The sequence below is a fragment of the Amphiprion ocellaris genome, chromosome 20 (assembly GCF_022539595.1).
Source record: "Amphiprion ocellaris isolate individual 3 ecotype Okinawa chromosome 20, ASM2253959v1, whole genome shotgun sequence".
NCBI classification, from domain to species: Eukaryota; Metazoa; Chordata; class Actinopteri; family Pomacentridae; genus Amphiprion; species Amphiprion ocellaris.
In genome coordinates this window covers 18,947,485-18,968,513 of record NC_072785.1, presented here as the reverse complement: position 1 = coordinate 18,968,513, position 21,029 = coordinate 18,947,485, and the positions used below count along the sequence as shown (strand labels likewise).

Genomic DNA, 21,029 nt, shown 5'->3' with positions numbered 1-21,029 from the left:
CATAAACAGATGTTCATGTTCCTTCTGTGGTTACATGATGCTCAAACAACACTATTTCATATTAACTCTTTATTGCTTTGGCATCAGTTTTTCAAACTAGTTACATATAAACATATTTTACAACATAAGGCATATTTATCCAATGTTTGGCAAATAAAACTTTGGCAACAAACTCGGTTTTAAATTTGACTTAACAATACCAGCTGTGCATCAGCGAGGATGCAGGTGTGACGCGAGATGATGTTGAAACCGGATGTGCAAGCTTGTATAGGCTTGTATTTGCTTCTGCTCTACGTCACCCCTGTAATACACATCCCTGAGCACCTAAACAGCACTGGCACACTTGCAATAACACTGAGGCACTTTTTTTGTCCCAAAGTCATTGGGTTTTCCGTGAGAAAACTAAGAGGAAAGATCACTACAGACACTACTGACTGGACTGCAGCCTTGCTACTGAATGTAAACCACTGCAAGGCGACAGCAGTTGTGGAACATCTGTACTGTACACTATTACATTCTTACACCAACAAAGTGCTGACAAAAGTGCATATATACAGAGTGCTAAAAAGGTCCAGAAAAATGCAGAATCCTTGCAAAGCATCACATATAAAGGCGAAAAGGCAAAATGTATTGGCAGATTAAAAACCATGGGCAGTTTGAGGACTGCTTTCAGATTTCATGAAGGACATGATGTAATACAGTACTTTCTGCCAGTGAAGTACCAGTGTGGAGACATTTACAGCAACTCAACTTGTATGAGGGGAAATCAAAAAGTTCCAAGACTGTGCCTGGTGCTGAGAACCTATATGGTCTGCACTTAAATAGTGGTCTTCTGCCATGTTGATACTCAAAGTGTTTCACAATCAGCGAGACAAGTGTTTTTGTCACCATTGGTGCGTCCACATCTAAGAAGTCTCCACGGACCACAAACCAGGGAAGTAAAGAAATCATTGCATTGTGTTTCAATCGGCACCCAGACGAGCCTAGCTTCCACGTCGTAGATCATGAGTGGTGACCAGGAGGGATTCTGTTGCACCATCCAGAGAAGAACTTGCAATTTCCAAAACCGGACAAGGCACATCAAGTTAGGAGTTCACCTTGAGCATGCTTCTTGTTTTACTCAACATTCAAGGGTTTTGGACTGTCAAAGCAGGGTTCTACTGTAACATCCTGTGGTGTCTGAGGGAGAACACTGGGCGCAAATGACCTAAACTGTGACAGGACTGCATTCTCATAATCCACTGCACTGCGTATGTGATCACTTGGCTCCCTTTTACTCCGTCCTCTTCCCCAAAGTCACATTCAAGCTGAAGAGTCACCGTTTTGACAGTTTACGAGGTTCAGCATCTGTCGCAGATGTTTACACAGGACTTTCAGCATTGGAATTGTTGCAGAAGTGCTGACAGCTGTGTATCACTGCACAAGCAGACCACTTCAACAGGGACGATATTGAAATCCGGTACGATTTTTGATTTTTAACGGCAAAGTTTCTCAACTTTTTGATCCCAACTCGCACATACACCTTCCTCAAAAGAATGCTTTTAACCCTTTGATGCATAACCTGGGTCAAAAGTGACCCAAATCCAATGGAAAATGGGTATCTCCTGATGTGGTCTATGCATCAAAGGGTTAAAAGATCCAGATATTCACAATTTCTATTAAGTTGTCAATCATGTATATTTTGAAAGCTACAATATGTAACTTTTGGTGTGTTAGGAATGTTAGTCCTGCTTTCCTCCTCCTCAGTTGGTCAGATTCTCAACCAGTACTACACAAGAGTACTTATTAGCAAGTAAATACTAAGTATGCGCTAAGATGATTGTATTGTATGCACCAGCATGCCTAAACTCACATTAAACATGAATGGAAATGACCAGCTGATGTTCATCTGTGCTTACATCTTTTGTTTATACAGGCTTTTTGCCGTTGTTATTGCTGTTTTCAAGACATCTTGCACTTTAAAGTCAAGCAAAAGATTATTTTAAAGCCAAACAGTTACAAACTGTAGCTTTGAATGTCATTTCATCCAGACACTCATTAATGGTGGTATTCAGGAAGCCATTATTATAAACACTTCTGGTTTCCTTGAAAGAGTCCTTAAACATCTGCTATTGGACTGCTTGTCAGTACCTCCGGAAGTCACATCTCAAAGTGTCGGTACATGCTCTCCATGTAGCTCAGGACCCTCTGCCAGTCAGGACCGCCAGCTCTCAGCATCTCCTCTATTGTCTGTCGAGCAAAGATTTCAGCCAAATTTAAGAGCTTAATTCAAACTAAGTCTACTTTGTGTGTGTGTGTGTTAGAGGGCAGTAAACTGACTGGTTGGATTTGTTACCAGAGATTGTGTAATCCCAACAGTTTCTCCTGTTTTGAAGGCCAGACTGAGATTCTCCCTCTACAAAAAAAAGAAAAAAAAAAAGAGGGAATCAATAAAGTGAACACCATAAATCACTTGATGCCATCGATCACACAGGCGCCGGTCACATTTCCTACCTTGTTCTCTGGACTGAGGGTGCTGTAAGGGATGTGTGATGGGAGGTAGGTGTGGTAGACGGCACAGAAGGCCAAACCATCGGCCCAGCTGCTGCTGAAGTTGGTAATGTCAATATTCTGCATGGAGAGAAAAGATACAAGAGAATATAGTCAGTTCAAGCATTGTAACAGACAAAATGTGCTGTTGTGGCTGGCACACAATGTGACTTCCCAGTAAATCCTGATCAGTCCTTTCTCCATGTCAGGGATAATTTATGATTAAAATTAATTAAGTTACTTCTGATGCTATCCCTCCTTGGAGACAATCATATGGATAATGCCACAGGTATTAAATAAACTCAAAAGAAATTGTTCTAAGGAGCTGAAACTTCAGCTCCTCTTAATGTTTTTTGGAGGGCAAAATAAAAATCGAATTACATTCATTATTGTTCAGCATCATTAATCTTTAAGCTCTTAGTGTCCCTTTTCATTGCGGATTATTATGGACCTTTTATTTTGTAACCTAATAGATTTGAAAGTGTACAACAAAGTGAGTGAGAGAAGTGTGTTGTGATTTTTGGCCAACCGACCATTAAAAGCTCTTTGAAGTTTTTGGATGAACACTGGTGCTGAAATGTGGAAAAATCTTTCCATAAATCACTTCACATAACTCGAAATACAGGTACCTGTGTGTGTCTATCCGGTAATGTCACAGTGCACAAGTAACACAGAAATGATACTAAGTCCTACCTAGGAAGACAGCCGATGCGACTTTTATGGAAATGTGATTGGTCAGTTGCCATTGGATTAACGGGACAAAGTGCATATCTGAAAATAACTTCACATTTACAACTTTGCTGTTTCAGACTTCTGAAAACTCAGCTACATGTCACCTACAGGCACTTGTTCAGCTTTAAAAAGACAAATCCTTTGATGAAATAAAGAAAAAAAAAGCATGCTGGAAAACTGTAGAAAAACTGGAGACCACACTCAGATATTTTGGGACCGTCCAAAACTGAAACTATTTTGAGAGGGGATTCAGGCGGAAATAAGATCCATTTTAAGCATTGATTGCCGCTCGAGCCATTGTTCTATATAATCGGTTCTATTCCAGAGGAAGCGATGGGGAAAAAAAGGCATATCTATGACATATCCTGCTACTGAAAATGATAACTGTGTCTTGGCTCAGCCCACAACCTCACACCCTCTACCAGTGGAGAGAGAGATTAAAGAAAGTGTATTTAATGGAAAAAATAACAGCAAAACTTTATTTGAAGTTAGACTCCTTTATGAATTTATGGGCTCCTGTTATTGCTTACTTTAGCTTAATTTGATTTTACATATTTGACTGGCTGGGAGAGATGTTTTTGTTAGAATTGCAAGAGGAGATGTAATGATATTTGTGTCTGGATTGTATATTTCTGCATGTTTTATAGCCCCTTGCTGCTCTTCAGTGTAATTCATCTTTAAACTTTATTTGAAATTCTCCTCTTTATGTGGGTCTAGATGAGGTCATGAGTTAGTTGTGCTGTCGAAATATATATTTGTTTTTGTGTATCGTGTATGTTTTCGTTTGTCCATTTTTGAGCTGCACATATGTACAAAAACATGTAGTTTAAATAAAATTTGGTTAAAAAAAGAAAAGAAAGACATATCCTGTGTACTAATCAGGTCCAGGATCACCTTGTAGCCTTGGGTTCGGTTCTGACACCAGCGGAGCAGCGAGTTTCTCTTTGAGCCTCCATGGCGACGTAGCAGCAGGTTGAAACCGTCCTGGGACCTGACAATAAGATACAAGTTGCCGTTAGAGGTTGGGCTTTTGGAGAGACAGAGACAAGAAAATCTCCGTATAACAGTTGACTCAGTTATATAGACAAAAATTGTGATTAACACGATTTAAGTACGAGAGGTGGCCTCAGTATTCAACGTTATGATTTCAGCAGGCAAATTAACTTGAGTCAAAACAAGCACTTAGATTCACAAAGTATGTAGAAATTAAGCTGGTCTAAATGACACAGTAATATGTCAGTGTGTGTGTGTGTGTGTGTGTGTGTGTGTGTGTGTGTGTGTGTGTGTGTGTGTGTGTGTGTGTGTGTGTGTGGACTCACTTGGTGGGTGGCAATTCAGTGAGAGCTGCGTTGTACTTGTTTAGAGACTCCTCACGTTTTCCTACAAAGACAAGCAATGATGCTACTTTACCTAACAGACAGTTGTCATCATGAACAATCAGAGCACTAGGGTTTAGCTACACAATACTGCACTCCAACATCCCAGCACAAACTTCTACATGTGTAAGGCAGCATTCATTGATGCACTTTTGCCCACTAAGGGGCTGTGGATCGAGCTATAACACAGCTTATATAAAGTGGCAAGATATCTAGCAAACAATTGTCCTCTTTCCTCACACTGCAGACACAGAGCAACGTTAGAATTCATCCGGAGTTGTACTTCTAATATTTACTCTCCTTCGAGCCCTGTTTCGGTCTCCAACTTGTGAGAAAAACAAGAGATAAGTAGCAACTAACTGTCTACTGTTTGGACAGAGTGAGTGAGTTTATATGGTGCAAACAGCCATCTGCGGCTACTAGAGATGATGCTACTACAGGGAACCAACAGTGACGTTTAGGGCGATATCCAGATAACAATGTGTGTAACAGTGTAAGGGGTGAGTTCTGTTTTGTGTTTTTTTTATACATAATGGTGAATTTACACATTACACTTTTGTTCTTAACCAATGTGATAATGCACTGCACTTCTATTTCACTCATTTAATTTTTGTTCTGGGTATTTGTTATGTTATTGTTGTATGAGTGGTAAGTATTGTGTGTGAGGCAGACCCCTCTGTCCAAGACATATTTCTCCCAAGGGAGACTAATAAAGACACCTTGACACTGGTCTGCAACCTACTGTTAGTCTTGCCTACCCAGGACTGATGCACGTCACCATCATCCTGGAATAACGGGCAAAAAAAAAAAAAAAATGCCGTGACATGTTTATTTATACCAATCACAATCATCCTGGTCAGTGCTAAGCCCAGGATGCAGCAATGGTACCCCTATAAAATAGCAACGGACAGGACCGTTCTGGTGCCTCTGCAGAGAGGAAAGCAGTTCACTGAAAGATCCAAGCAGTCCTGTTTGAAATTTTCAGCATGAGGTTTTCTGCTTAAAGGTTGTTGTGGTGTTTTCTGTAGCGAACGGGACTTTGAGAAAATGCAGAAATTAAGCTCATCCACATTTTATTATCACCAGATTGCCTAACCTTGAACGGAAAGATGCTAAAAAACACTGTAGAGCTGAGTGGAACTGCAAAATTTGGTGATAAATACTTGCGGTTCGATTTATGATGTTCTCTTTTCACATTCTGGAAAGTTTGTATAAAAAAAGCCAATTAGAGAAGCTTTAAAATAGCCTTAAAGAGCATTCTTGTTTAAAAAAAAAAAAAAAAAAATGTCCTGAATATTTCTTTCCTCATAACATGTTTGCAAAGCTGCTTTTCTTTAAAACACAAATCAATCCTGGATTGTTTTCCAAAACGTTTGCTTCCTAGCAGCACTTCTTTAAAACTTTGCTCTATCAAGCTAGTTGTCAAAAATTCACCAAGATACCATTAACAATGTTAGAATAAAAAAGTGAAAAGCACACCTGTGTCATTGCTGGACTTTGTTTCTTGCCAATCCAGATTTTTTCGCCCTCTCAGTTGCGCCAAGTTCTTGAAAACAAACAAGAATCATCCAAATTCGGCACAACTGCAACCCACACTGATGAAACCCATAAACATTTTCTAATTATTGACTAAGTTCAAATAAGGATCATCTCACCTTGTTTGTAGGCCCAATTGTTGCAGCAGTGTTCGACTGGAGGGTTCCATTCTGCATAGTTGGGGAGTCTGAGGTTGCAGGTAATCTGGAAAGGCTTCTGCAGCACAGGAAAACGAACAGACCCGATAAACTGTTTTTGATGGCATTTTTGCGGGACAGCTGTTTCACTCTGCTCCAGCTGCAAATCTAACTGCTCTAAGTGTCCTCAAGTGGCCCAGCGAAGCAACACATTCAAAAGAAACCAAAACCACAGCGCTGACCAAATTTGGTAATTGTAATCCATTTCTGCATGTTATGCCAGAGAAAAGAAATGTGGAGGACTGAGAGGCTTTGTTTTGACAAATCTGCCTGAAAACATGAAAGTGCCACTTACACAAAACTGTGCTGTAGTAATGTGCTGCAGAAACACTTTTTGTTTCGTGCATCTTTAGGAAAGCACAATATCAAGCTGTTTGTCTTACCTTGACCTCTCTGTAGTTAACGTCCTACGTGTCTCATTGGATGGCACCTCCTCTGCACTCCCCTCCTCATTGGTCACATTTCTCAGATACCGCTTAGTCACACCTTTACAGTCTGTTCTCGCCTCCTCGCCAACAACAGTCTTCATCACTTCATTCTTACTCTTACTTTCCACTGCTTCTCTTCCCAGTCTGTACATCCCCCTCTCCCTGCCCCTCTGGGATCCTTCTTTGCCGTCAGGGTTGTTGGATTCTCCGTTGGGCCTTTCTGTTTCCTGACTCGTAACCCGGGATTCGGTTTTATCTTGAGCCTGGGTCAGAGTAGCCAGTCTCTGCCTGCTCTCCTTTAACTCGCCTCTCAGGGTGACCAGCTGCATGTCGGCCTCCTTCTGTCTCTGCTGGGCAGCCGCCAACTCCCTTTCAATGTCTTTGTGGGCCGTTCGGAGCGCCGTCAGTTCTTCCTCTGCCTCAGCTCTCAGGCGGTCTGCCACTGACACCGCCACCTGGAGGTCAGCCTGGAACTGCTGCCACTCGCCACGTTCCGTCTGAAAGGTAAACAGTGGGTTACTCCAACTACGCTTATGTTGATGCTTAGCAATTTCAGAATCGCAATCGGACATTTACGGTTAGTAAAGTTAAACATTTCTGCACATTACAAAGATGCACATTTGTTTCAAGGTTCAGGCAAATTCTTTCTAGCAAGACTTAGGAGTCCATGTTCTTTGAGGCTGGCTCATAGCGTCAAATGGTAATATCTAGTATAAAGCAAGTATACACCAATCAGCCACAAAATTAAAACCACTGACAGGTGAGATGATTCCCTTGTCAAAAAGGCAACTGTGAAAAAGGTGGAGTATATCAGGCAGCAGCTAAACAGTTCTTGAAACTTATGCTGAAAGCAGGAAAAATGGGCAAATGCAAAGATCTGAGCAAATTTGATGAGAGCCAGATTGTTACGACTAATCGACTGCATTTCTTGTGTGGTGTTCCTGGTATGTGGTGGTTAGTGCTGACCAAAAGTTGTCCAAGGAAGGACAATCTGTGAACCTGCCTCAGGATCATGGGTAATCAAGGCTCACTGATGCACATGGGGGAGCATAGGGTGGTCTGTGTGGTTAGATCCCACAGAGGAGCAACTGTAGCACCAACTACTGAAAACTGTGCCGGAACATCCAGAGCCTCTCAGCTTAGGAGACTGAGGTGCTTTGGGGTGTGCAGGTCACTGCTCCGGATATTTTATGACACTATGGTAGCGTCTGCTCTTTTCTATGCAGTGGTCTGCTGTGAAGCAAAGGAGGACTGAAAGGGACAGAAAGAGACTAAACAGACTGGTCAGGAGGGCTGGTTTCTGTCCTGGACTGTTCCCTGGACTCTATAGAGGAGGTGGGTGAGAGGAGGATGTTGGCAAAGCTCACATCCATCATGGACAATCCCTCTCACCCACTGCATGACACTGTGGGGTCTTTAAGCAGCTCCTTCAGCAGCAGACTTAGACATACACCCTGCAAGAAAGAGCGCTATCGCAGGTCCTTCATCCCATCTGCTGTAAGACTGTACAACATCAGCATCGCTGGCTAATGTTGCCATAAACTGGACTATATCACATCATCTCAAACCGTGGGTAAATCTGCACTTTTACAGTTACATTTATTCCACAAGCCACTTTATGCTGCTGTCATTTATAGTGTAGCAATACTGTATTTATTTTTTCATTCTTATATATATTGTACACATTATTGTTATTATAATATATTATTAATATTGTACATATGTTTAGTGCTGCCGTGAAAGATGTTGCTGCTGTAACAATGGAAATTTCCCCTGGCATGGGGAGCAATAAAGGATTATCTTATCTTATGTTAATGCATGTGAAGCTGTAGACTAGGCAGTGCCCATGCTGAACCTTGTCCACAATCAAAAGTGCCATAAAATGGGCATGTCAGAGTCAGAACTGAACCATGAAACAATGAAAGAAGGTGGCCTGACCAGATGAATTGTTTTTTCTTTTATGTATGTGGATACCCAGGTGCGTGTGCATCATTCTCCTTGAGAGAATGGCAACAGGATGCATTACTAGAAGAAGGCAAGCCAGCAGAGGCAGTATGATGCTTTGAGCGTTGTTCTGGTGGCAAACTTTGCATCTTGGTATTCATATGGATGTTACAATGATATTGCCTAAAGTAAAACTGATAGACCACGCATACGCCTTCATAGCAATTCCCTGACCAGATAATGCGCCCTGTACACGATACAATCAAATATTTTCTGGAATGGTTTTAAGAATTTGATAAAGAGCTCAAGGTGTTGACTTGGATTCCTTAGATCTTAATCCAAATGAACCTGAGAGGGATATGTTAGAAAATAAACTGTTTTGGTGGCAGCAGTGGGACGCACCCAATATTAGGCAGGTTTTAGGTTGAAATCTTGTGGCTGATTGGTGTAAAGTTATCTTCAAGACAAAGTACAACAAAAGCAAATGGGAATGTCATTAGTCTGACAGATAATCTGTCACAAATCGAAGGATTACAGGACAAATTCCATAAAACTTTTAATCCCATGATACTGTGAGATGGAAAGTTAAAAGGGATAACCATCACACAGTGCAGACAAAGACATTTTTCCTATTCAAGTATCTTAACTGGATCTGATTGCCAAAACCAAGCATAGCTGAATCCTCTGCAGTGCAGACACTGACTGTAATCAAATGAACAATCAAATATTCATTTAGACTCATTAGAAGACAACAAGTTGAACTGAACTGAACAGCAAGCCCCAGCAAGCCAAGAGAGCCGGGACTGGCAACACATCTCTAATGAGGCATAACTGAATCATGAGCCAAAAGTGTTTCACTCACTTTTTCTTTAGAAATAATAACATTTACAAGTTGGGACACAGAAAAAAATAAACACAGATTTGAGCAACATTTTCGGAGCCGAGCCAAGATTTGCATTGTGAAACTACATTCTGTGTCTACATCACTGTGGCTGCAATCCAATAACAGTTTTGTTTTTTTTTTGTCACCATTTAGAAATGAGGATCTTACACGGAAACACTTTCACATCTTTGAGGATGAGCGATGCAGAAAAAAGTTTCCAGTTTTCATTCTTTGAGTAGTCAAGCCTCAGACATGCACAAACACTACCCCAGACATCAAAAGAAGCTTTCAGAACCACCGAAGCCAAGAGGTAAATGATACCAGACTATTAAAAAATGTTAAGCAACCATCATCATAAAAGGAGAGGTAGGGGGGAGGTGAAAAAATGGAAAAGAAGAGAGTGAGGACAATAAAAGTGGTTGAAATCACACACAGACTTAATGGAGGCACAGACTGTGGAGCAATGCAAGCTTGTGATGGAGTGCTGAGGAGCCCAGGGGTCGGCAAGGTTGGTAATTAGATGAAGAATGGATGGAGATGTGGAGGAGGAGGCGACGTCTGAGCCAAGTCGCTCCTTCATCTGACCAGTGACTCAAGACCACAGCTGGACTTGATTACGGTGGATACACGCACGCACGCACGCACGCACGCACGCACGCACGCACGCACGCACGCACGCACGCACGCACACACGCACACACACACACACACACACACACACACACACATCATATTCCCTTCTTCTTTCCCACAAATACACCTCGCTTATTCTTTTACCTCAACACCAAACCACATTGTGACGTTTTCTCACACACGTCCATACACTCTCCCTGCCAGCACACGTCAAATGGGTATCAGGATAGCGGTTACTGTTTGGAGTTCTGCAAGTTCTGTATTAAGTTAAACTAAAAACACCCACTTGGACTTGAAGGATCTTGTCTTCACAGAGCCTTTGTTATCTCAATGTGGACACTCCAACTGGAGCATGTCTGTTTAAGGAAACAGGAAGGGGCGCTCCTCAGTTCACACTGAGATAAGGGTGTGGATTGTCAGTCTTTAGACACACACTCACTTAGTCCCTCAAGACCTGACCTGGTGCCCCACTGCAAGACCAGATGTGGTATCCAGCCATGACAAGCACACACACTTGTCTTTACTCTTGATGCACATCTTAGTTCCTGACGATTCTTGGAATGGGTCCAGCACACTTGGAGATTGTGCGCTGAGTGTGTATGTGTGAGTGTGTGGTCCAACCATCTGTCCCTACTTCACCTCCATACCCAGTCTTTCTAACAAATATGTCGAGAATCATGCAAACACTAATGTTTCTCCAGATTTACACAGCTTGTAGTGTGTATTCTAAAATGACTGAATCCACTCCACATTTAAAGACAAGGAGTCAAACGATTATCAGTTTAGCTGATCATCAGAGCCCATATTTTGCATTTTTCCAATTATCTGTAGAGTGAATGTTTTTTTAACTGATTTCTAATTTAAAAAATTCGATTCTAACTTATACCACTTTTCTCTATTTGTAGTCACCAACTATCTGACTGATGAGTCATGGTCGATCAACACTAATGGAAAAGTTATTTCATAATTAACCATATGAAAAACGTAAACAAAAAAAAAGTTTTGTGTTATTCTAAATCTTAATACAAAGAATAAAATTTTTATTGATGCCAAATATTGATTATCAGCCCTGTTGATTATAAATAATCAGTATTGGCCCTAAAAAAAATAAAATGTATTCAACTCCTATCAAGACATTTCACTCCCTCCATAGCAGTCACACACACGTACAGCACAAAATAACTGTAGTTATCACAGCAAAGTTTCCTAAGTCTCTGCTATTTACCATGCACTGCACATACACTAGGCCTCCTCCCAGACTTACTAAATCTTCATTCTACATGTGACCAGCCTTAGAGGCCTCTGGATTTGGGGCCTTTTTGGGCCTGTTTTGCCGGAGCAGCCTAGCGAGGAGAAAAGAGAGCAGGGAGAACCTTCTTGGAAATCTCCAGCAGCAGTCACCTGGAACTGATTCCAAGGCAGGCCTTTGAGATCGACTAAATCTCCTGGAGGGAGTGCAAATCTGACCAGCCACCCACACACACCCACTGCTGAGCCATGAATGGGGTGTTTTCATTCTTGTTGGTTAAGACAATTGAAGACTGGTTGTGCACATAAGCACAGACAGATGGTACATTGGATAACATCCTCATGAGTCTGTTGCACATTGGGTAATCATGTGTTTTTCAGCATTCGATTTAACTACAGTACAGTACATTGAAAATATATTTTAACTGTGGGATAGATGGAGAAAGACGTGGGCATTTTGGGAAAGAGGCGATGAAGACAGATGAACAAAGCACGTAAGACAGGCTTAACTGTCAGACTGTGACTGGAATAATGGCTTCTTAAATTACATGGAAAAAAGGTCAAAAAAGGGGTCAGAGTTAAAGAAAAAGGCTTAAGCAAGCTGAGGTCAGATAAAGAGATGGATGAGGTGGAAGCGCAGAGTAGGAGGGAAGGAAGTGAGATAGAAGAAAGGTAGAAAAAGTAAAAAGGAAGAGAGGGATCAGATAGAGAGTACCACTGCAGCAGAAGTCGTAGAGTAATTGTTTGAGTTCTCAGGGTGCAGCGGTCAGCTCTCTGATGGAGAAAGAAACAGGCAAAGAGGCACAGTAAAGGGAGGGAGTCGAAGGAGGAGGAGGGAAGGCTGTCCTCTGAAGCCAAGACTCTCAATGCATCTGTACGTGTTTGTGAGTCTTGCATCTCACGTGCAGTGCACACACAAAAACGCATGGCCAGTCAGTGACTGCAAGCAGCAGCCCTCAGCCCCCGCTACCTCGACGCACAGTACAAAACAAAACACGTTTTGTCTCCCGAACAGCCGAATGTGAACCCCCTCCTCCGTACTGTACTCCCCTTCTCTGGCTCTCCACATAAAAAAAAAAAAAAGGATCCCAGGACAGCAGAGCAGACTGAGCGGGTTCATAAAGTCGAGCCATGCTAGCTTATATCACCCTACTGAGGGCCCATGTAAACACAGTGTTGGATTGCCCCCATTTCCATAACACGGCTACCTCTCAGCGCTACACCACAGTCTCTCTGAGGTTCAGCTGGCCCGGGCAAAGCTTATATTTCTAAGTCTCTTATAGGGATGTGGGAAAGTGAAAGAAGGATGAAGCAGGAAAAAAACAGAAGGCAGTGAGATTGAATATCAAGTAGAGAGAGTTGACATGAAGGAGGTGTGGAGCAGTAGAGCCAGGATGGCCCTGTGAGCCAGATTTGTACTTACAAATATGCAATTAAAATCATTCTGATTCAAATGCATGCCAAAATAAAAGAAGGGAAGACAGTCACCAAGGGGGGAAAAAAGGAGGTAAAGAGATGGGGATAAGGGAGGGACCCCGTAGGCCATGTTCCAGCTGTTATAATCTGTGGCAGATCTAGAGGAAGCTGGGAGCCTCTAGCTACAATCCTCATAAGGGAGGGTCAGGAGTTGGAAGGAATGGCTCACAGGAAATTACCAAAGAACATCACCATCCTCATATGAGTATGAAACGCCCAAAAAATTGGACTGAAGAATTTCTGCAGATTTCTATATAACTTTTACTGTGCTTAGGTCATTGCATTTTTGGTTTTGGTCCCAATAAAGAGTCAGTCCAAAAAAGCCAGTGGGTCCCTAGTGGACAAGTGTATTTCACCAAGAGTCCAACAAAGAGGACTAAAATCTTTCCTTCAAACTTATTTTTAATCCACAGCAATAAAAGCAACAGGTGTTCTGCTAGCATTAAAGACTTGATCACAATCATAAGCAATCATCTTTGATCTACTCTATCTTCTTAGACAGAAGACGATCTCAATCATTGTCCTCTTTTGGGCCTCTCAGGAGAAGCACTGGACAGGAAGACCTTCATTAGCAAAGCTGCAGCTCCCAGGGGGCCTAGCGGGGCCCATTCCAAGGCCTATTGTGATGGGGGGTGGAAGGGTTGGCGTGTGACAGAATGTGTGTGTTGGTGTTATCTCCTGCCTCAAAGGTCATGAGTAGTACGCTGACTTGTGCATGACTTCCTGTTTACATTTGTATCTACTTTATTCATTCAATTGTGTTGGCATAAAGTGTTTTTGATGAAAGAAAAACAGGACTAATAATAGAAAAAGTGCATTTTGGTAAGTAAAACAAAGCAGATTCTAAAATGAGGATTTAAAAACATCAATCTTTAGTAGACTGAGGTGTCCCCTCCGTCAGTGTGATCCTGGTCTGCTGAACTGGATGTGATATTCAGGTATACGACTGCCACTATCTGCATGTTATTGGTTTCAAAATCCCCCTCCGCTTCGGGAAACAGCAACAACAACCTCCCAACTAGCAACCCACACACTGAAAATTGCAAGTTATGCAGAGGACTAGATCGTGCAATAAGGCAAGCCTGCCTGGTTCTTTTAGTGAATTATCCATTTTAATGACAATGCTGGCTTCCCTGAATGCAAATGTTCCACCAAAACAATTCCCCTCATCACTGTTTTCACGGGCCCCATAGCTGCATCCTGCGATTACAACCACCCAAGACAACTGTGATTGGTTTAAAGAAATACAATCAATCCAGAGGATTTTCCCCTCTATAGTAAAATGATAAGGCGCTGTCAGATCATTCTTCAGCACTGACAAAGTGATGGATCAAGCTATGTGACACAAAGTGACCGTTTGCCAAACTCTCTTTAATATAATTTTGTAGTGAGTGCTATGTCAGCACTGGGGAATGGTCTGACTGCACTTTATAATCATTCTGCTATAAGGGAAAAAAACAATCTGCTTTGTTTGTATTTGGTTGAACCAATCACAGTCATGTTGGCTGGTGTTAACCTCAGGATGCAGTGACAGTGCTGCTGTAAAATAGCGCCATGGAGCTCATTTGCACCTGTGGGGAGGTAAGCACTGCTATTAAAAAAGCCAATTCCCCACAAAAATGCAAGAAAACCAGCAAGAGACATACATAACTAACTGTTTGATATAACTTTTCCTAAAAGACAAACATGATAGGACCGTCAGTGCCCTTGAAGTGAGGCCTGCCTACACTTTTACTGTGGACTCAGTAAAACCACAGATGACTAGCAGTTGTATCCGGTTCTTGAATAAATTTATTGAACTGATAGAACCTTGTGTGAAGTGGAATGGATCAATACATTGGTCAAGTCAACACTACTAGTGAATACCACTGCTGGAATAAAAAGATGTGGCCAGTCAACTCTAGCTGACGTAGGCCAGGTCAGAAAATGGATAAAAGCAGCCATCAGTCCTGTATGAACTCTGGACATTTTTCAAGTTGTTTTGGCCATGCCACTCTACTAAAACCACATTCGATACATCGCTAATCTAGATGTAAACTGATATAATCACATCTCATTGTATCACATCGATGCTCTGAGGTTTTGTCGAGGTTTGAAAATGCTAACGCACGGATAGGAGGTGTGAGGAGACGTCCCACATGAAACAGTCTGCATCCATTCAGTCAGACTAGTTCAAAATCTGTAACAATTAGTACCACAACAACCCAGCTAAACCCAACACAGCTAAAAATTGAGAGGGAAAAGTTTGTCACACATCTCACCTGCAAAGTACTCTTCAAACTCTTCATTTCTGTCAGCAGATGCTGCAGTATCTCTGAGGGAAGGATACAGAAATGTCAGAAGACATCGCATGCATATCAAATACTAGAAAATGTCAAGGAAAAGAACTTGCCCTTCTTAAAACAGGGGAAATATTGGGCCTGCAATGAAATGAATAGTACGCAAACAAAAACTCTGTAGGCCTGTTTATTATTCCAACACTTACAAAGTGGGGAAAATGTACTGGAAACTGAAATACCACTACTAGGACGGACTAATTTTACTCTTGCCTGCTGTGTTTATGGTCTCGCCCTGACTGGTAGTGATTCCCAGTGTGCTCCTACACTCCTCCAGCAGCTTCTCCAGTTCTTCGCCTTGGTTGTCCTTCACTTCAGGAATTGGCAGAGATTGACTCAGACCACTGTCCGTTTCCCTCCAGTTCAGCCTCAAAGAGCTTTCCACCACAGGTGAGGCGTTACACTGAAAAGTAGGACTTTTTGTCGGTTTGACAGCCACACTCTTCCCCTGAGAGCCTGGAGTCCTTGGAGTCGAGGTAGGTGGACTTCCACTCCCCCCCAAAACAGCCTGCCCTCTGGCTGCTGCAGTACTTCCTGGTTTGTTGTGCACTGGGCTAACTCCAGAACCAACTGTGGAGCTCTTTGCTGGTTGAGGAGGCCTCCACTCAGGAGGGGGAATGGGAGTGCTGGGAGTGGTCGGGTTGCTGTGCTGTGATCTCTTTCCACCGGGTGTGATGGCTGATAATGGAGGTGGAGGTGAAACTAGGGCCGTAGGGGAAGGTTGAAGCTGGAGACCAGCAGGCATGACACCAGCTCCATCGCTCTGTGGAGTCGTAGGTGGAGTGTGGAAACTGTCCCCATGGGCCGCTACAGAAAGAGAAAGAAAACATTCAGTTCAGAGCAAAGAAGAACACGTGAAATACAAGTTTGAAAATTGTTTCCAAAAATCCTCAAGATATTGAACAATACTGTGCCGCGATAACTTTGGAAAATCAATAGCACTGACACTGAAAATGACGTCTCCTAAAATTGTTTTCATGCTTCAATTTATCATAAGTGTTTTCCTTCTGTGTGTGACTATATAATTGCTGCCTCATGATGTCAGACAGTTTTGGCTCCAATCATTGGTCAGCAGCACCCAACACTACAATGCTCAGACAATGGTGGCTGCAGCAGAGTCCAACTCATTTACATGTAGGATTGCAAAGTATGGGAGTACAAAATATCACAATATGGTGATCTGTAAAATGTGCAAAGTTTTGTTGACAGTGCAATGCCCAAGCACCTGAAGAGAAAACTGACAAGCACTATTCTAGACGACGCAGTGCCAAAAAAGTCACAAATACCATAAGTGTTGTCTGTTCATTAATATAATTTAAATATATTACATCCTTGCAGATGATAAATACACTCATAAAGCTGAAACTTTGGTTAAATAATATGTTTCTTTTGATTTTTTTAGAAGAAAATTAACCATTAGATTAAACATATTCTGTGGTAGCAGCCCGTCTATAGGTAACAATTTATTTCTCTATTCTTTCACACAAAAAACCAGCCTTAAAATTCCCTCTAATCCTTCTTCTTCATTGAAAAATTTACTTCACACTTGATTGACGCATGACCGCTTTCCAAGAGTAATAAGCAAAGCACATTTGTTAATGTAGGAAGTCTTTAAACTTCTGAGTCATTGTTGGAAATAGAACAAGACAGACTGAAAGAACTGATGGAACAGCTGAACTGTAGACAGGACGAAGAAAGAAAATAGTACTGTAGTCACCAGTCAGGCATGTTGACGCTGTCAGTGAGGTGACCAGAGCAACATGGCCTCACTGACCAGCAAAACAACCGAGGCCGTGCCCCTGAAGATGAATGCTGTAATACAGACATTCCTCTGGGACTGCTCATCCGTGGAGTCACTGCGACGCTCATTCTCCAAATTCATGCTCACACAGAGGATGAATGTTTCCCATATAGAGACACATTTGCAGCTGTGGGCCAATAAATTGGTGGCAAAACTTGACACAATAACAAGTGATTTCCGCTTTTTGCCTCAGCATTCCTTCCCATCACAGCGTGGCACCAATACGAAGTGATGGGAATTAGTGTGCACAGTGTCTCCTTCTTTTCTTTCTCCCTTTGTCCTTGTTTGGACAAAAGCCTCGCTACTAGCAAAATAAGTGGGCTTGGTTTTTTTTTTCTTAAGTGATGTAAGAGCGGCAGCTGAACATTTCCAAAGTCATGCCCCACCTGCTGCAAGGCCAAATCACTGAGAAAGAATGACGGGATTGTCTAATAAGGCTCCCATACCGCCCCTGCTTTTTATTTCTTCATTCCAAAACTTAATGCGCTCGTCCAACCATGCGCACGGCTGGCAGATTGACTGAATGTGAGGCAGTATGTGTGTGTGTGTGTGTGTTTGTGTGTCCACTGAGGTCTCTGTGAGTGTGTGTGTGTCAGATAGCATTAGGCTTCCTATGATTAATCCCCTGCCCTTGTGCTGAGCTGGGGAATTCTGCCGATTCATCACAGCTGGCCCGGCGGGGCCAGAACGAATCACACGGGGACGCGAGGAGAATGACCACTCACTGAGCAACACGGCTGCCGCTCAGCGCGCGCACACACACACGCACACACACACACACACATGCACACACACACTTTCCGCTTGCTTCTCCTTTTGTTGTCTTCAGTTTCCTGATCACTCCTCATCCACCCTCTCTTTTTAGGGAATTCTAGCATGCTCACTCTTACTGTATCTCTCCTCTTCTTCCCTCCCCTGTCCTCATTCTTCTACTACTACACAAATCAAAGCTTTGAGGTGTGCTGGCATTACTTAAAACACAAGGCCAACACACATAAACAGATTGCCAGCCGTCTGTGCACAGTGCCAACTATTTGAAATCCATTTCAGGATACAGAGAAGCAAAGAAAATTCAAGGCAGGTGATGTGACAAGAGCTAAATTAAGAAAAAACAGAGGAATTGTGGACTCAAAATTGTGTGTGTTTGAGAGAGAGTGCTGACCTACCTGTGGGTCCATGTCCGTCCTTGCTGGAAAAGTTGCCCATACTGCAGTAATAGGGTTTGGGCCTGTGACGCGGCCCTGCAGGTGCTTGTTGCACTTTCAATCAGCCCAAAGTGGCAGAGTGGAGGTGACCTACACACACCCACAGATACACACACACACACACAGATGGAGAGAACATCCAGTAAAAATGATGGGTGTAGAGTCATGCACTGTTACACAGCTTAGAATTAATGCAGTGACTACAGCAATAAACAGCACCAACCTCGTTTCCTTCTCAAGTGGATGTAGCTCATGCTGCTCATTTGAATGGTAAGAAAATCAGTGTTTTTACATAGTGAGGTGAATGAGATCAGAAGCTGAGGCAGGACGCAGCAGTGCGACCACATGAGGCAAACAAAGCTGTTGGCATGTCTGCCAATGCACATGAATGATTTGGAGAAATGCACCAAAACCAGCACAGAGGTAGCAATCCGCACCATCAAGAGCAACTTAAGCAGTCCAAGCTACCAGCAGAACAAATTCACCTTAATGTAACATAACATTATAGCTCTAAGGCCAAATATTTGCGCCACAGACGCGCAATCAAAACTTTCAGCCGCAACCCCGAAGCGCTATTGTCAAGAGAGTGCAGTAAAGAGACTAACTTTTCATCCGTCGCGTTAAAAGTCACACCTTCAGTTTAACAAGCCACGAAAAGCGGATACAGACCTATGAACGCGGATAAATAATCCCAAATCCTGCTTTTGAGCGTTTGCCGAACGCTTCTTCTTCTGCTCCTCCACGCTTTATGCTGTGCTCCAGGCGCACCGCCTCGCTGCGTCCTCACTGAGCAGAGGCGACGGAAACAAGTCCAAAAGCTACTGAGCAAAGACGAAACCAAGCGACATTTTCTTTGCTCTTGTTAGAAAACACTAAACCTGGTTTTAATCCGCACAACAAAGCAAAGAAAGACGCCAACTGTGACCACGGATGACCGGTGGCTCCGATGTGCGTCGGATGTGTCCACTGGAGGGCACAGTTCGGCTGTCAGGACAAACCTGTTGCCTCTGGTGGAGGGTGGCAGCTCTTAGCTTTATCGTGACCCACTGACCTACTGTACCACATAGCTCCTGGTTGGACCATGCTCTTCCCATACTTTAAGTTTTTACTGAATGTAATGTATTCCTACTTTCCCATTAAGAGTTTGGCTCCCACATTCCTCAGGTGAATTTTAAGATGGGTCAATATATAATGGAGGGACTTTTGAAGTCCATGGGATATATCTTGCATACATTTTTATTAAAAGCAAAAAAATATAATGTTTTTGCGTTCATTATGATCATGTCTTTACAAATTCCATAATTATTTATTATGGAAACAATCACTTATTTATAAAAAAAATGACTGGATATCACTAAAATGTCAACTAAATAACTTTCCAAATTAAAAACAACCACCTTCCGATTAGCTAAAAAATAATACAATGAGCTTATTCAAAAAATTCTTTTGATTGTGTTCTTTCTATTCGGTTGTGATAATCATAACAGATATTTATTTTCTGGCAATATACAATATATTACAATATTACAAAACCACCTCTCAAGGAAGTGTGTTAATTCCAGATCACATGACCTGCTCCACATGATGTCATTTCCTCCTGAAGAAAAGACTGGCAAGACTTTGAGTTATTTCATACAAAGTAGTGTGTGAGTCAAGTGTGGATTTATGTCATGTGAACAGGTTTACTACAATATCTTTATGAATAACTTTCAATTTAAATTTTTATCAATTGTACATATAGTATTTTAGAAGAATCTTTCTGTAAAAATGCCATGTGGTGTTTGGTTATAGGCGTTCATGTTGATTTTAGGCCTGAAAACAGCAAAAATGTCAACTATGATACTTGTCAACTATGTTACAAAAAGTCCCACAATTATATATTGACCCACATGATGACAGCGAGAGCTTTAAACTAATGTAGTATGTTTAGGCTCCCAAGTTTAATGACTAGCCTTTACATAAATGCAAGTATTGCTTGTAAAATAGACAAACAGAAAAAAGACCAAAGATATTAGTCTACATTTAGTAAGAAATACAAGTTTTAATGCACAAACCTGAAGCTGAGAGAAAAAATTTAAAGTTAATATTTTCAACTTTAACTTTCATAAAAGATTTTTGTACACCTGTTTGAAAAACGTAATTCATATAAGCTGGTAATCTTACCAAATTGTGGCATCCGGCACTAGAAGGATTTGGATCTATGAATTCTAACTTTATTTCGCATTATACCCACATTAATCAACTACTTGCAATTAGTCTCTACTTAGATAGGCTCTTTAGTATTAATTAGAAAATGGAAAAAAAAATAAAAAAAATCAGCATTTTTAGGCAAGTCTGTAGCTGCTTACTGTGACTCCAGTGCAGATGACATTAAAGTCCCTCTTGGTCTAAAAACTCTGTGTTTTAGTAACATATTAATGTTTTTTCACCATTAAAATAGTCTCTTTCTGCTTTAAAATAGTTTAGATGCAACTCTACACTGTTGCTTCCTTTAGACCATATTCTTCTATTTCACACCTGAGCACACCAGCTAACCAATGATTCTGAAAGTTGTAGTACTGCAAGAATTAAAATATACATTTTGGGACTGATTCTGAAGAAGAATTATGATTCAGAAAGTCCCACTCGGTAAATTGAGGACATTGATTTTTTAGTTTTTTGAATATGAAACTCCTAAATGTCTGAATCAGTACACTGCATTTTTA

At 41.8% G+C, this 21,029-nt stretch overlaps 1 protein-coding gene across 2 annotated transcripts; it reads right to left on the bottom strand.

Moving 5' to 3' along the window:
* Positions 1-54: 54 nt before the first annotated feature.
* si:ch211-195o20.7 (cytospin-A) lies at positions 55-19,358 on the bottom strand. Of its 2 annotated transcripts, none has more exons than XM_055006172.1 (12): positions 18,994-19,358; positions 18,286-18,414; positions 15,532-16,125; positions 15,244-15,296; positions 6,754-7,295; positions 6,293-6,389; positions 6,117-6,183; positions 4,581-4,641; positions 4,156-4,252; positions 2,494-2,610; positions 2,336-2,395; positions 55-2,229 (listed from the first exon to the last, which is right to left on the bottom strand). In XM_055006172.1, exons 2-12 carry the CDS (start codon positions 18,323-18,325, stop codon positions 2,140-2,142), a joined length of 1,818 nt encoding a protein of 605 aa, XP_054862147.1. In that variant the 5' UTR covers positions 18,326-18,414; positions 18,994-19,358; the 3' UTR covers positions 55-2,139. The 2 variants fall into 2 exon arrangements, with proteins under 2 accessions (XP_054862147.1, XP_054862148.1); XM_055006173.1 differs by lacking the exon at positions 18,994-19,358 and adding an exon at positions 18,548-18,978.
* Positions 19,359-21,029: the final 1,671 nt, after the last annotated feature.